Source organism: Melanostigma gelatinosum, assembly GCF_949748355.1.
Source record: "Melanostigma gelatinosum genome assembly, chromosome: 10".
NCBI classification, from domain to species: domain Eukaryota; kingdom Metazoa; phylum Chordata; class Actinopteri; order Perciformes; family Zoarcidae; genus Melanostigma; species Melanostigma gelatinosum.
In genome coordinates, this window is record NC_136643.1 from 10,577,608 (window position 1) to 10,593,606 (window position 15,999).

At 41.4% G+C, this 15,999-nt stretch overlaps 1 protein-coding gene across 2 annotated transcripts in view; it reads left to right on the forward strand.

Moving 5' to 3' along the window:
• Positions 1–257: 257 nt before the first annotated feature.
• slc4a3 (solute carrier family 4 member 3) overlaps positions 258–15,999 on the forward strand; it is a gene marked incomplete at both ends in the record, with an annotated part of 44,622 nt that continues 28,880 nt past the window's right edge. The window contains 4 exons of one of the 2 annotated variants that reach the window (XM_079276387.1): positions 258–314; positions 12,287–12,461; positions 14,733–14,983; positions 15,169–15,356. In XM_079276387.1, coding sequence (XP_079132513.1) covers positions 261–314; positions 12,287–12,461; positions 14,733–14,983; positions 15,169–15,356 — 668 coding nt within the window. The remainder of the gene's footprint in view (positions 315–12,286; positions 12,462–14,732; positions 14,984–15,168; positions 15,357–15,999) is intronic. The other variant, XM_079276386.1, reaches the window with a different exon arrangement.

The following is a 15,999-nucleotide window of genomic DNA, read 5'->3' on the forward strand; positions in this document are numbered from 1 at the left end:
CCGAGGTCCCTGCTGCTCTGCACCCCATCTTTCCCTCCCTCTCCGGCTTATTCCCCTCTCCCAACAGCACTGACCCCACCCCCACCCCCACACCTGCCACCCCTTTCATCACCTTTCAGACTGTCCGTCCCGACACATCCCTCCCCACAACCATACCCAGTCTCTCTTTAGTTTACAGCAGCCACACTAGCCGTCTTTTCTGCAGACCCGTGCCCTCGTCATAGAGCTGTTCTTCACACACTGGCTGCACGCCAGGCCCCATGGCTACAGGAGGTCATGCCCCAGAGATAGATGTGCTGGACAACCTACAACAGGTAAGAAGTACTTTAGGTTTTCCTATAATCTAACCTTGTAAAAGGAAGCTACAGAACATGGAAACGTGACTTAAGTAAACACACACCAAACATCTGTAAATAAAACCCACTGTACATTACTGTCATGTCTGGTGTTATTAAGTGTTACAGTAATAAGAACTTTTTTCTTCATTCGATTCGGAACCATAAACGTGTGAAATAGGCTTTTGCAGTTTTAAAAATGTCATAAACATTACATTTTATATAACCAGACACACGCTTGTTTTGCCCAGAGCTAGTCGGTTCTGAGCTGCAGGGATTCTGTTGCCTTTTGGAGGTTAACTATTCAGCCCGGTGTTCAGAATGGCATAATCTTGTGAAAAAGCCAACAGCTTTCAGCTTGATCTAAATTGCCCTAATTAGACCCGGGAGCTCTCCCAAGCAGCTAAGTGAGTAAGAACAGTGGCAGAGTCCCTGTGGCATTAAGGTCATGCTGTTGGAGTTAGTCCTGTTGATTTCATTCATTTTTCTATAGAAAGTGCGTCGAGGAATACACTAGAAGAAAGAAAGCAAAGAAAACATAATCAATGAACATGTGTATATTCATTGTGGGTAACTGCCCTCTTGCCGAGAGTTAGATGAGAAGAACCATCCATACCACTCTGATGTCTGTGTGTTTAAAGATTTAATTCCAAAATGCAATTAGCTTAGCTTTGCTAGCATAACAACTGGAAATGGGCAGAATAGGCTACGTCCAAAGTCAATTTTTTCTATTTTCCAAAATGTCAAACAATTCTTTGAACAGAAACTAAAGAAAAATATTATAATATGTTATACTGTAAGCATACAGACAAACTCCGTCTGTGGTATGCAAAACCACTTAATGCAAAAAATAAAAATATGACATTTTCTTTTCAGCTGGCAGTGCTGGTTTGCATTCTGAGATGTAAGGGAAGTGAAGCAGGGTTAATAGTAATTTTGGAAATTGACTGGCATCTGAGAGATTTGAAAAATGGATATGCAAATGCATTTTTTTTTTAAAAAGCCTGTGATGTGGTGTTTCCTGTTTCCCTAATCAAGTATTTTCCCAGCTGGATCTGGTATTTCTAAAAGAGGCATGCGTCACTGTTCTCTAACCCTCAGGCCAGTGCTGCCCATTACGACTGTTTGTATATCATGAATGTCAAACAAAAGGCCTGTTTCAGTTATTTCAAATGGCGCTTTTGATGTTGTTGCAATCATCATCATTTCCCTTTATGCCTCTTGGCATGTAGGGCAGCAACAAAAGTCTTCCACTCCTGTCTGTCCTGGGCGAGTCGCTGGATGGTGCCCCATGAGTGGTTTAGGCTCTGCATCTCCTTCTCCACAGTTCTTCTCCGTGTGTTTCTTGGTCGGCCTCTTTTCCTTTTCCCTTCTGGTGTCCAATGTAAGGCTGTTCTTGTGATATCAGCAAGATCTTTTCTCAACACATGTCCTATCCATCCCCATCTTCTTCTCATTAGGATGGTCTCCATGCATTTTTCTTGGCATTTATCATACAAGTCTTCATTTGGCCAGAAAATGTGCAGTATTCGTCTTAAACTCTTGGTGTGGAAGGTTGATAGTCTGTTGAGGTCTTGCGTCATTCTCCAGCATTCATAACCGTACAACTGGGTGGATAAAACACAGCTCTGGTACAATTTAAGTTTGGTCTTAAGCAAGGAAAGGTCTACAAGCTAACCAAGATTATTAGTGGCAAATACAGGGGGAGATCTGATATACCAATAGAAGATAAACAGGGAAAGTTCTTACAATGGAAGCAGACCAAGCAGCTAGATGGGCGGAGCATTTTAGCGAGGTGCTGAACAGGCCTCCACCAACAACACAGGCCAACATCCAAGATGTAGAAGCAGATTTGGATATCAGCATTGAACCACCAACCAAAGACGAAATTATAATCGCGATTAAATCCTTAAGAAACAGGAAAACCCCTGGCCCAGATAACCTCAATGCAGAGCTCTTCAAAGCAGACCCGATTCTGGCAGCAGCAATTCTGCAACCACTTTTTACATCTATATGGGAGAATAAGACAATACCTAATGACTGGTCAGAGGGGATCATCATCAAATTACCAAAGAACGGTTCTCAAAGAAACTAACAACTGGCGTGGAATTACACTTCTGTCAATACCAAGTAAGAACATGGCAAAGATTATTATTAATCGAATAACAGATGCTGTAGACCAACATCTCCGAAAAGAACAGGCAGATTTCAGAAAGGGTAGAAGTTGCAACGATCATATATTCACATTACGTAACATCATAGAGCAGCATAGAGTGGCAGGAACTGTATATAAACTTTGTTGACTTTGAAAAAGCATTTGACTCCATTCATCGTGAAAGCCTTTGGCGTATATTGCGGCATTATGGGATCCCTGAAGATATAGTTCATGTGATCCAAAGTTTTTATACCAACTTCACATGTAGGGTTGGAAACAGTCTACAAAAATTCCAAGTAAAAACAGGTGTGAGACAAGGATGTGTGATGTCAGCTTTGCTCTTCAATATTACTATTGACTGGGTAATGAGACAAACAACTGAAGACCAAAATAGAGGCATTCGATGGACACTATTTTCATCACTTGCAGATCTAGACTATGCAGATGATATTTCTCTTCTTTCACATGCTCATCGGCACATGCAGGAGAAAACATCCCGCCTCAGTGATTTTGGTCAGAAGATTGGCCTGAAGATCAGCAAAAAGAAAACAGAAGTGATGACTCTGAACATTCCCAATCCCTCACCAATTCAGGTTAACGGAGAAGATCTCCCTAAAACTGACACGTTCACATATTTGGGCAGCACTGTCAGACACGATGGGGGCACAGATAAAGACATCAAGAACTGTCTTAATGAGGCAAGGAATGCTTTCAAAGTACGAAATAACATAGGGAGGTCACAGCAGTACACCATCAAGACCAAACTTAAATTGTTGCAATACTGTTGCAAAAAAAAAGAAGAAGTTTGAGCTCAAACAAGGTCTCCCTAATGTTTTATCATTATTTGGACATTTATTGACAATAAGAAATTGGGTTTTCCCAGATATTGCTCGACAAGCAATTGCAAGGGTCCACAGCAAAAAACAAAAAATCAATGCCATGAATATGAAGTTCTAGAAACTTGTTGACGTAGGATTAGCTGGCGAACTACTGCTGGTGAGCTAATCGCTAACATGCTAGCCAGAGTATTTTGTTTCTGCCCCGGGGCTTTTTTCCCCCCAGTTGGACGAGCCTGGTGGTATCCAGGAGGCATTCTGATCAGATGCTTGAACTTCCTCTGCTGGCCCCTTTTCTATGCAAAGAAGCTGAGCCTCCAAGCTCCTTCAGGATATCTGTGCTCCTCATTCCTATATCGAAGGCTGAGCCCAACCATCCTACGAAGGAAGCTTATTTCGGTTGCTTGTATCCACAATCTCATTCTTACAGTCACTACCAAGAGGTCATGACCATAGGTGAGGATCGGAGCGTGGATAGACGTAGATCGATTGGTAAATAAAGAGCCTTGCCTCCCGGCTCAGTTCCCTTCTCAACACGTTAACTGGACCCACCACTCTCACTCTTGAACAAGACCCCGAGATAATTGAACTCCATCGCTTGGGGCAAGGATTCACTCCCAATGCCGGGGGCGCAATGCAACCTTCTCTGGCAGAGAACACTGGTATCGGACTTAAAGGTACTGACTCTGTCTGAACACTTAACACTCGGCTGCACACCGCCCCAGTGAGTGCTGGAGGTCACGGTCTGATAGAGCCAACATAACCACATCATCTGCAAAGACTCCTCCCCTCCCACACAGCGGCATCCTGAGATCCTGTCCATGAAAATCACAAACCGAATCGATGACAAGGGTCAATCCTGGCGGAGACCATACCCGTTGGAAATATGTTTGACTTTCTGGACGAGTATACGGAAACAGCTTTCACTTTGGTTATATAAAGACCGAATCGCTCGTACCAATAAACTCTGTGATCCCATATTAATGCAGAACCCCACACATGACTCCCCAGGGGACAGGGTTATAAGCCCTCTCCAAATCCCTCTCCAAGTCCACAAAACACATGGGGACTTGATGAGCAAACTCCCATGTCCCCTCCAACATTCTGGCAACTGTAAAGAGCTGGTCCACTGTTCTATGGCCAGGACGGAATCCACACTGCTCGGCCTGTATATAAGGTTAAACAACCTCTTCTTCCAGCACCTTATAATCAACTTTCTTGGAGAGGCTGAGCAATTCACACATTACCTAAAAGAAATATTCTCCATTTTAAGGTTTTGAATTGAAGTCTAATGAGTAAGGGTGTCACAATTGTTTTCTCAATTGAAAATAGTTTGGACTGAGCTTTCGATTTCGAACTTTGAAATCATATAGTAAATAACTACAATAATATAACTGTCAAAACCTGATTAACAATGGCATAGTGTAAGTGCTGAAGAAAAAAAAATTGTGGATTGGCAGAATCATGTATCTTGATTGAAAGAAGCACTGAACTGCCTTCAAGACTTAATTGTTCCCTTCCAGTGTCTCACATAGGCATGGGTCTGTGGAAAGTGCTCAAGCCCTGCATAGCAGAATGCTTCCTAGCTATTAGCCTGTGTTCTCAGGGAGAAAAAGCTCTGCCAACTAAGTCGGTGATGTGTCATTACGCACAGTGGGGACCATGTCATCCACTGTGTACAGCATATTGTGACAGTGGTTTGAAGGAAGTAATAGGCTGATAGCAAGTGGACCCTTCAATTTCCTACACTCAATTACGTGTGCACTCTCTACTTACAACACACACACAGCATCCATAGAGAGACAGAACAGCTTCTTTGCAATGTTACCTCCTATGGCTGATCAATGTCACTCTTAACTCTGAACCGATGTGTTTATTTAGTTTTCTGAGGTGGTTTTGTGTGAGTGTGTGGAGGATATTAAAGCAAACCTATGTGGCCCAGCTGAGTGTGGGTTGCCACAGAAACATCACCAGCTGCTTGCCAGCTTGCGTCAGCTGCAGTTTTTGAAGAGATCCTCTTATGGATGTTGGTAGCTTTGGTCACTTGTTACTACAAGTTGCATTGCCTTAAGCTCCACTGGCAACCGTAGCAAAGCCTCATTATAAGCTTCATGAAATCGGTTTATTTTCCATGTTATGTTATGCAGTCCATATATTCTATTTCATTTTATATATTCGTCTTATTTTTTATGTGCATTTTATGTCTGCGACGACCCTCTGCCCTGTCGGCCTGTTCGTTTGGCTGCCGTCCTTGCAGGTGGCAGAGGGTCGTCAGGCAGAGTGGAAGCACCTGAGGCCATTAGCAACGCTGGCCATGTGTGCCAGACCAGCCAGTATAAAAACCCTCTGGATTCTCAGTTGGTCTCTCGCGCCTTCCTGAGACAGCCATTTTGGTTTTGTTTGCGGTTATGGTTTGTTTCTACACGATACAACATTGCATACACACTTTCCACGCACACACTCACTTACACTGCTGAAATCACTGACTTCATATGTCACTGTTAGTTTACGTTTGTCTTTTATGTTACTTTAAACCTAATCAATAATGGTTAAACTGCTTCATTGAATGCATCTTCGTTTTTTGTGGGGGCAAATTTTTTTTGTCCGTCCAAATTGATTGGTTTGAGGCTGATATTTGGTTCTGAATAATAATGGTTTTGTCCGGCACACAATGTGTTTGGGGGATGCATTTTTTTATGGCAGCAGTGAGTACATGGTCCTCTAGTGTGTTCATTTTTGACTTTTGTGGAGTGTCCCTGGATAGGTCACGCAACGGGGTCCGTGTGGCTGCATTGGTTTGTTTTTGTTTGTTTGTTGTTTTTGTGTGGTGTGCGGTCAGAGCAGTTGTCTTGGGGACACATCCATAGCTGTCAGGTGAGTAGCCAGCCAGCTTGCTGGGGGCCTAAGCGGGCTGTTGGTTTAAGTGTTTAAAAAGCCTCCCGCTAATCTGCATGAAGACTAGGGTTCAGTGAGGTAGATTAGTTTGGGATAGGCAGTCTAGGGAGAGGGACTTCCACATCAGTTTGGGGGACAAATCATTGTCTCTTTTAGTGCACTAGTTGACCTAGAAAACGCTGTCTGGTTTTGGTTGTGGCCTTTGACCTTGTCTATTATGGCAGGGGTAGAGGACTTTGTTGATGCTCCATGTGAGGAGGTTCTGGATCGTTGCTCTAGAGATCAGCTCTTCAAGATTGCAGAAAAGTATGGTATTGATCTTAAGTGATGTTGGTGATAAACGGCTTAAGGAAAAGGCAATGGTTAATAAGCAGTTCATTGAGAGAGGGGTGCTGGTGGCTAAACAAGAGGGACTGGGTCAGTCAATAGCAGCACTTTCAGTTCCATCAGGGAACCTTACCTTTTGAGCAGCAGAAATAATTGCTTTTGTTCGTTTTCTCATGAGAAGGAGAAACAGAGTGGAAGTGGATAAGCAAGTAGAAATTGAGTGGTTGCGGTACAAAATAGAACAGGGAAAGATGGCGTTAGTCAGAGAGGGTAAGCTTTCTGGAGATGTTTTGCACGCGGGAAATAGTTCCATCATCGCGATATTGTGAGTAATTTGCATCTCTTGCCTAAGTTTAACGAGAAGTATCCAGATGTGTTTTTTACACTGTTTGAGCGGATTGCACAGGGAAGACATTGGTCAGACTCCTGGAAGACAACTGAGGAGAAAACAGGACACAGACCCCTGGTGGAAGGGAGGGGTCGTCACATGTCCATTTATTTTATTATTATCTTTATTGTTATTGTTATTATTAAAGAGTGACGATTGCGGAGACTCTGCTGAATCTGTATTCTCTGTGTTGCTGTTCGGTGGCAGATTAGAAGTGCAAAGGAGGTAACAGAAATATTTGTGGTAGTTGGTAGATTTTTTTTGTGTGATTGGACCATATTTATAGCAAACTTGCAACAATCTCATTCAGTGAGCCGCACATTTTGAAATAATGGCTGATAAACATCAGCTGTGTGGCGAAAAGGAAAGCAAAACACTGATGCTGATATTTATGTTAGTTGTGATTTGTTTTTCTGGGAAGAGTGCCAGCTCCTTCAATCACTGATGCCCAGATGAAGGGATGGTGGGAGTGGGAAGCAGTTTAAAACACTGCTCAATAAAAACCAGCAAGAAGCAACAGAAAGCGGCGTAATCTGCAGAGGCAAACAAACTGATTGCAGATTTTCATCCAACTGGATTTTGATAAATCACAGCACTATGCGATCCTCTTCGCCTGGACCTGGATTGTTAAAATTTACAATATCTGTGTGAAGAACAGCAAACATACAGTGACAAACTATCAAGCAGTGTAGCATACAAGAGCCTAGAGATACTTTCTTGCTCAGAATAAAGGTAGAGACAACTCTCTTTTCATTTGATTAAATTAGGTTGATCCACATCCAGCAGACGCTGAGCAGCATCTTAAGTTGTGTCTCTGGTCACCTGATGAATGCAAGACATTCACTCTCCTTTTAGCTTTGGTCTCCAATAACTCCTGAGGGCACTAAAGGCTGCTGTTTGGTGCAGAGCAGGTAGAGTGCACAGAGCTTTTTGAGAGTAAACCAAAGCACTGACTGTGCAGGCTGTAAAAGCAAAACCTTTGTAGAGCTGAAACTGCTAAATCTAGTGTTAGTTATCTATGGGTTTGTGACTCCTTTTACACGGTTACTTGATCTATTTATATGATACAACTTTTGATTGGAGCCACTTTACGTCTTCAAAACCAATATGGCCCACAATCACTGACAACGTTCTATAAATTATGTTTCCAGAGTTACTGTAGGACAGAGCTGGGCAGAATATGCTGCCCCTTCCACCTGGAACAATGTATAGAAGAACATGCCATTTTTCATAGGTTAATACTCCTTGTGAATTTCAAAAGATTTGTATGTGCGGTCGATGCTTTTTCCTTTTTGAAAACACCAATGTTTTTTGTTGCCTTATTGGCTTGAAAATGAGCTTTTACTTTGGGAAATTAAAGGCAGAATGTAGGATGTTTCATACAGAAGTAATCCCTCTAAATCACTCGAGTCTCTGACCCACTAGAAGTGTGTGGTGGTGTCTATATCTGCTAAGTCCCATGCCCTCTGTTTGCATTCTCTTCCTGGGCATCAACAAAAACATAATGCCAGATAGTATGGGCGCATCCAAGATGAAGCTATGAAAATGGCGGACACAGTGCTGGAAAAAAATCTCGCAAATATCACAAGGCCAAACACAAAAAACAAATCTGGGGTTGGCTTTTACCAGCTGGTGAGCACCTTAACCCCAACAGCAGTCAGGGGGCGTGCACTTCTGGGTTCGTTTGCCGATTGTTCCGACACCTGTAGTAGGGTATACGATGCCTGTAGTTTCATTTTATGGCTGCACCATCACATCAGTAAATACATCTCTAATACTTTCAGTTTTCAGCATGAATAATTGATTTTTATATAGAGAAAAATAAGTGAGATTGTTTTTAGTGAACTTGCTCAGCATGTGTTTTCAATGGAACTCCGATGGGTTTGGCAGAGTGCAAGATGCTTATTACATTGGTCAGCTGGTTTGCAGGTTTATGGGCAACTTAATCAAACAGAAATATGTGAAATGTCTTCTTAACAGCGCGATACAATTAAACTGTTTAAATGTTCATTCAATTTAAAGGTTTCGGCAACAAAAACTCATGTTAGCTTTAAGCAACAAAAGCACTTAGTTTTGGCATATGTATGTATGTATGTATACATGTGTATATATGTGTGTATATATATGTGTGTATATATGTGTGTATATATATGTGTATATATATGTGTGTATATATATGTGTGTGTATATATATATATATATATATATATATATATATATATGTATATATATAATGGTGGGGTAAAAATAAATACGTAATCAAAGTAAAATACGTAAACAAGTCATAAAACTAGCTTCACAATAACTCAACAAAGTCCTGTGTTTGTTTGACCCATCCACCAAAACTCCTCCCCACCATAGGTAATCTCTCTCACTGCTTGTACTACATCACTAGTAGCATGTTTACCTGAATGCGTTCAATGGACATGAAAACCCCAAATATGCCCTCACCCCAGAAGGTTTCCCTGATCACTACTGTGGAGGCATTTGATCTTGACAAAACAGGGCGAACACCCTCCTCCATATATTAGTCAGCAGATGATGAATATTTTAATGTCGCTCTCTGGCTCAGCATTCCATTAAATATGAAATATTAATGCTGCAGTGGAAGTTGGGCAGTTGGCTCATGAGAAAACATTAGACGGCATGTTTTAGCTGAACAGTGATCACACTGTTTGTATCTCCTCCTTATAATTGATTAGAAGTGGCCAAACCAGCCACAGAGTAGTTGAGTTTTATACGCATCAAATGTGTTTGATGTCAATGGTAACCCACAGTGCTACTGCTCCTAAAGATGAGAGTTCTTATCCACCATTCATTATTTGGAGATTTCCATCTCCATATTGGCAACACCGCTGACAGGAATGGGATTGTATAACTCCTTTGAGTTCTAGTGGGGTTTATACCACACGTCAAAGGATACACTCTGTTGACTGCTGATTCTATTTTTTGTTTTATTTTCTTCAATTCATCTTCACTCTGGCTTCAAGTTGCTTTTTGGTGATACTGTGTGTTGTTCAGATTTTTTTTATCTCACATCAGAATTTCTCACCAGACAGAATAACTGGTCCATCTGTGTCTGTGTGGATGCAACTAGAGATTCAGTGTATCCAAACACTGGAATTATAAGAGCCTGTTCTAAAATCTCTGATTGCTATTGTGTCCCATACTTGAAATCACTGCACTCCATTGTCTGTCATCCAAATCGGACTCGCATAGCGACTCCACCACCTGGGCATGGGTTGCCCTCCTCCTGTGTCCCTCCACCTCCAACTGACTTCAAAGATGACATGAAAGAGTTTTGTGCCAATGGAGCTTGAGCAAAAGCAGGTTCGGAGAAAAATCCCTTTACTGTAGTATCTGCCACAGCTGAGAGTATTATTTCCCCATGCATTGCATTAGGACTATTAAATTCAGAGTCTTACACGGATACGAAGTAAGAAGAGGATGTTAGAGAGGTTGAAATTAAACCAGAATGGCTTCGCAGGAATATAGAGCACCTAAAGTAATGAGCAACATTGAGCTGGCCGTCCAGTGAAAACAAGCCTTTTACTGCTCACAGAATTTAAAATCCCCCCTTTTATAGTTTGTCTGGCTTCTTCTGCCTCAGCGTTGTGTAGATAGGTAGCTCAGATCATTAAACATATCCCGTCCCTTCATCCCACTGGTAATTAGGGAGTAATGGAGCCCTGGCTCGGAGAAATCGGAGACCACCGAGCAGTTGCCAGACTGCTGACCGCTCTTGCCAGCACCAATCTGAGGCCGAGGAAGCGGCCTGTCCCAAAGATTTGACCTATCGGAGGCAACCAAATGGCTCTGGCAGGACACTCCCTTCAGACTCCGCTGTCTCCAGGGGCTGTCTAGTGCATTAGTTCTTTGCTGCTTAGCACTGTGTTGTATTGATTTGATGTCCTCACATGCAGTGGAGGGTGTACAGACACTCTGTGCGTATTGTGCCGTAACAGAATTACAGTACACTACCTTTATTTCCTATGAGAAATACAAAGCAAAAAGCAAAACCCTGTTGTTGGTTGGTTTTTGGCTTAAATTGGAGCAGTAACAATGGAAGTTTGTGTTTGCAGAAGATTCTTATTATTTTTTTTTTGTTATAAGCAATTTAAACTGCTTATGCATTGATGCAGTTTTCAACCGTATATACACACTGTAGATGGAAGTCCTCCACATGTATTTGTTCTATGTTCATCCTGATTAGGACTTCCTCCAAAGCACTCCCCTTAAAGTAATACTTAATCCATAAAATTACCATTTCTCATATGCTCCCAGGGCAAATGGAGAATCCCAAAAACGCATGCATCCTAAACTATGCATTTTTCACCCACAATCTTACTATTTCAAACACTTCCTCCAGTACCGTCTCATGCACAGACTTGCAGCGAGCATGATACAGTAGTGGAGGAATTGATTTAGATATTAAGATTTGTTCGTGAATCAGTAAACATACGACTAGATCACGGGTCTTCAACGTTTTTCAGGCCAAGGACCCCCAAACTGATAGAGAGATGGAGCAGGGACCCCCGACTATATATATTGTATAAAATTGTGTTTTATATGAAATGGGCCTAGTACAGTGTATACCTCTTTATTGTGCATTCAATACTGAGCTATATTCAAATAATACAGGTTCATATGTTCATGTTTTTATTTTAAACATGTGCAAGGTACAGTGAGAGGCCGTGCCACTGCCATTTATAAACAGACCTTGTCAACTGATACCAATGCCAATATAACATTGTCTGTCAATTGCTTGATAATCATGCATTCAAGCTCTTCAAATTGATGTTTTCATTTTAACCTTTTAAACATAAATGTGGAAAGGAAAAATGAGTGATGGCCTATTCATACAATACTGAACTATTAAAATAATGGACAGATTCATGTTTAGAGAAAAAAAAAATATATATATATATATATATATATATATATATATATATATATATATATATATGTTTTTTAAATTGTCTAATCAACCAAAAATTTGGTGGACCCCCTACAGTACCTCCGCGGACCCCCTAGGGGTAAATGAGACTTGGATTATACTTCATGAGTTGTGTGAGAGTTTGCAAAAAGGATATTGGCCTCCATTGACTTCCATTCATCAAGACTTATCTCTGTTTTCATGGTTCTTCGTTCACCGCGAAGGCACGCTTGGAAAAACTACCTTTCTTCAATTTAAAGGTAACACGGGGTGTGTAATTAATATAGAAATGGTCATTTTGTGGGTAAAGTATTCCTTTAATGAACCAATTCTTCCCTTGTAGAGCCCTCTCCTTAACTCTTACCAGTTCCCTTTCAAGTGAAACGTTTTCTCTTTCTCTCCATTCTTCTCCAGGTGAAGGTGGAGGAGGAAGATGAGGAAGGATCAGTGGAGGAACTGGAAGGAGAAGAGGAGGAGAAGAACTGGGAGAAAGCGTTGTCTGTGGAGCGCTTTGGAGACATCATCAGTGATTCTGCTTCCGCCAGCGGAGACAAGATGGGCCGGCATTACACTGAGAAAGACTTTGAATGTAAGCAGAGCTACAGCTTGCAAGTACTATATATATATATATATATATATATATATATATATATATATATATATATATATATATATATATACATTATGTCGACAAGTGCGCACACTGTTTTATAATCCAGCACAGAGTATTCATCCAAATTACTATTAGAAAGCAAAACTGCTCAGAGTAAAATGGAAGTTTCATTCAATTGTTCATTTCATTTGATCAACATTTTCATAAATATGTCATATTTCTGTCTCTACATGCTCCTTATATATTACGTTGTTTCTATGCTCATTTTAGTGGACTAAAATCTACCACTTCGGTTCAATATTTAAGCCATTAGATGGATTGCCCTAAATTGCCCCGTTTATTGACATTCATGGTCCCTCTTGGTTGCTCTTGACTTTGGTGATCCCCTGAATATTTTGCTAGCGCCATCATGAGGTTAAAATTTTCGTTTTTCAATTGAAATATCTGGTCAATTTATTGGATGACCATTAATTGTTCTAAAGATATTTACGGTCTCCGGAGATTTATTCCTATTGACTTCAGCATCCCCAGACTCTTCCTCGATAGCACTCACCAGGAGGTTGACATTTTAGTTTTTGTCTCCTGGACTGCTGTGAAATGCGGTACAGACATTCATGTTCTCCTCCGGGGGAATTGTAATAACTTCAGTGATAAACTTTTCATCTAGCACCATCTTCAGGGCAGTGTTTTATGTTGACCAATGCTTTGTTTTTTTTCCCAAATTCATGCAACTATTCAAATACTGACTTCCCCATCAGCCTCAGCTCTACTCATACTGTATATAAGAAGTGGACGTATAGTTACTGTGACATCACCCATTGGTTTGTGGACTGCCGTTTTAAGATTTTGAGTTTGGCAATTTGGCCGTCACCATCTTGGCTTTTTGCAACCATAAGTGACATGACAGGGTGGAGCACAACCAAACGCATAAGGCGACCAACATTTTACTTTCAAGAACTGAAAACACGGTGTGAAAGGGTTAAAGCTGTAAGAAAACACAAACAACTCCCAACCAGGCAACGATGGAGTAACGACCTGTCAATCACAAGGAAGTCCCGCCCTGATTTATGGTCTGTTTACTGTAAATGGAACAATAATTTACTCAATCAACATCATTCTGTGTGAGACCACTCATGTCTACAAGGTTTACTGAGGTAATAAAGACAGTTAGAAGTCGGGTCATCTTCTCATGGACTTCTATACAACCAGACTTTTCTTTGCAACCAGAGAGAATGCAAGTTTATGCCACTCCTGCATTGGCTTCACTTTCCAGACCCGTAGGTTGCCGCCTGGTTCTACTTAGTGTTTTATGCTAATTAAATGTTAGCGTGCTGCTTAAAAACCAAGATGACATTAACATGCTAACTATTATTCCTGCCAAACATCGTGACATTAGCATTTAGCACCACTGCGCCTAAGTACAGCCTCACAGAGCTTCTAGCATTAAGAAATATCCATATTCATTATCTGTTTATATCATCCACTGAAATGTAAATTAGTTTGTGCATGTATGAATACAATATATATACAATGATATAATCGGATCCTGACCTTGTCTATCACAGTTTGGCTTGTGTTAATACTAAGAGATCAGAATTAGAGCAGGGCACCAGATCCTGTGTCTGCAAACATATGAGTGGATTATTATTAGACAGATTAGCTGACTGATACCACATGCTCTGGCAGCAGATAATAGTGGCTAAGATTAGATAGAGCCGCTTTCTTTTGATGTGTGTTATTAAACATTGCATTTCTCCATTTTTACATGTTAATTCAAATCTAGAGCTTTTGTTTGTGTTGTGTCTTTCAAGTGCTTAATAGGGAATTAGGGGGAGAGAGAGCATCCTCTCTGAGAATAGCAATGCGTTTGTTCTTTGCATATTTCACCCTAATGGAATCAAATCAGTATGTGGTTCTGTAATAACAACAAATGGTGGTTGGTGATGTGATTCCTCACTGTTAGTCTTGTTTGGAATGTGTATGGTGACGCAAATGCTCCTGCGTTATAGCTCAGATTGCACCGATTCAATTCCAGTTTGTAAAAATTAGTTGCCCCGTGTTTTGGGAAAAATAATTAACAGGTCTAGGAGCATTGTGTGACATGCTGAAAAAATGTGAAGTAGCTTAGTTGTAGTCGTTTAGTTCCATATCCAAAGCACAACAGAAACCTAATGTGTCAGCTGTTCATGCTAATATTATTTACAAACTACACACTTCTGATTTCATTCTTAATGTTGTTTAACACAGATCACAGACACACTTTTCACCATACGCACCACCCCTTATCCACCCACCTGCCCCTAACCCAGCGTCTACGCAAGAGGGTGCACGGCACGGACAGGAGGCGCAAAAAGAAACGGAAGAAAAAGAAGACCTCCCTGCCCCCTTCCGACGTTACACCCACCATCCACGAGGTAGACGAGGAAGAGGCCGAGTCCGAGACTGACGGACAGGGAGTGGCTGCCACGCCCACCGAGCTACCTGACACCCAACCACAGGTAAAATAGGACTGAGGAACCATTGGGCCTCTAGTGTAAAGGTGGCGAGATACATTCATACGATTGCCGGAGTCTGGTTCCTGCTATTGAGATGGCCGAGGCATGTGTAACTATTTGTGCAGGGGTGCTTAGCCACAGGTTAGCACATTCTCCTCCCCTCTCACTAATCTTCATCTTCCTCTCAGTTTAGTTTGGGGAGCCAAGAGGACTTGGAGGAACCCCTTCCCCTTACTGCCTTCCATACGGAAAACGAAGAGCATCCATTGTCTCGGAAAGCCTCGCCCATTCTGATAAAGGAGGAGGCTCATAATGGGGCAATTGCAGTTCTTGGACAGAATGAGGAAGTGCATGGAGAGGAAGCGGCGTGCAACAGGTAGGCTATTAGGACATCCATCTTTTTAGCAGCTAAATGTTCACCAGCTTGTCGCTAATTCTGCTGTTTGTCGCTGGTGAGGTAGCGTATAGTGGACTTGAAGGCTGTTTTGCTGTAAACAGCTGCTTGCTGGGGCTGGAAACAAGGTTCATTAGAGCAATGACAATGAAATGAACCTGTTGGCCATAAAACTAAAACAATCAGCTTGAAAATGTCAAAATGCTCTGTGAGGGGAACCGCATTGTTTGGTGAGAATTTTCTTTGACTTTCTATGAATAAGTCCTTTGACATTACACACTGTATTTTAGTCCATTGTGCATGTTTTTCCATTGTGGTCCATTTTACTGGGGAGTGTGTACTGGTAGCATGAAACATACATTACACAGAAGTATACAGTGTGTTGCTCTGGTTAACGGCACTTTAAAAAGCCTTGTAGACTGGTTTACTTTTGACTTGTTGAATTCAGAAGAACAATTTTTGTGGTGCACTGTTGTCCGCGGAATTTAACACTCACCTGCGGACGCAAGACAGAAATTTATATTTTGTCTTCCATGGCATAAGAAAGGATACCAAAGATGATTCAGTTATTATTCTAAGTATTACTCTATTAAAATAGAGGTGTAGCAATGGATACAAGCAGCTC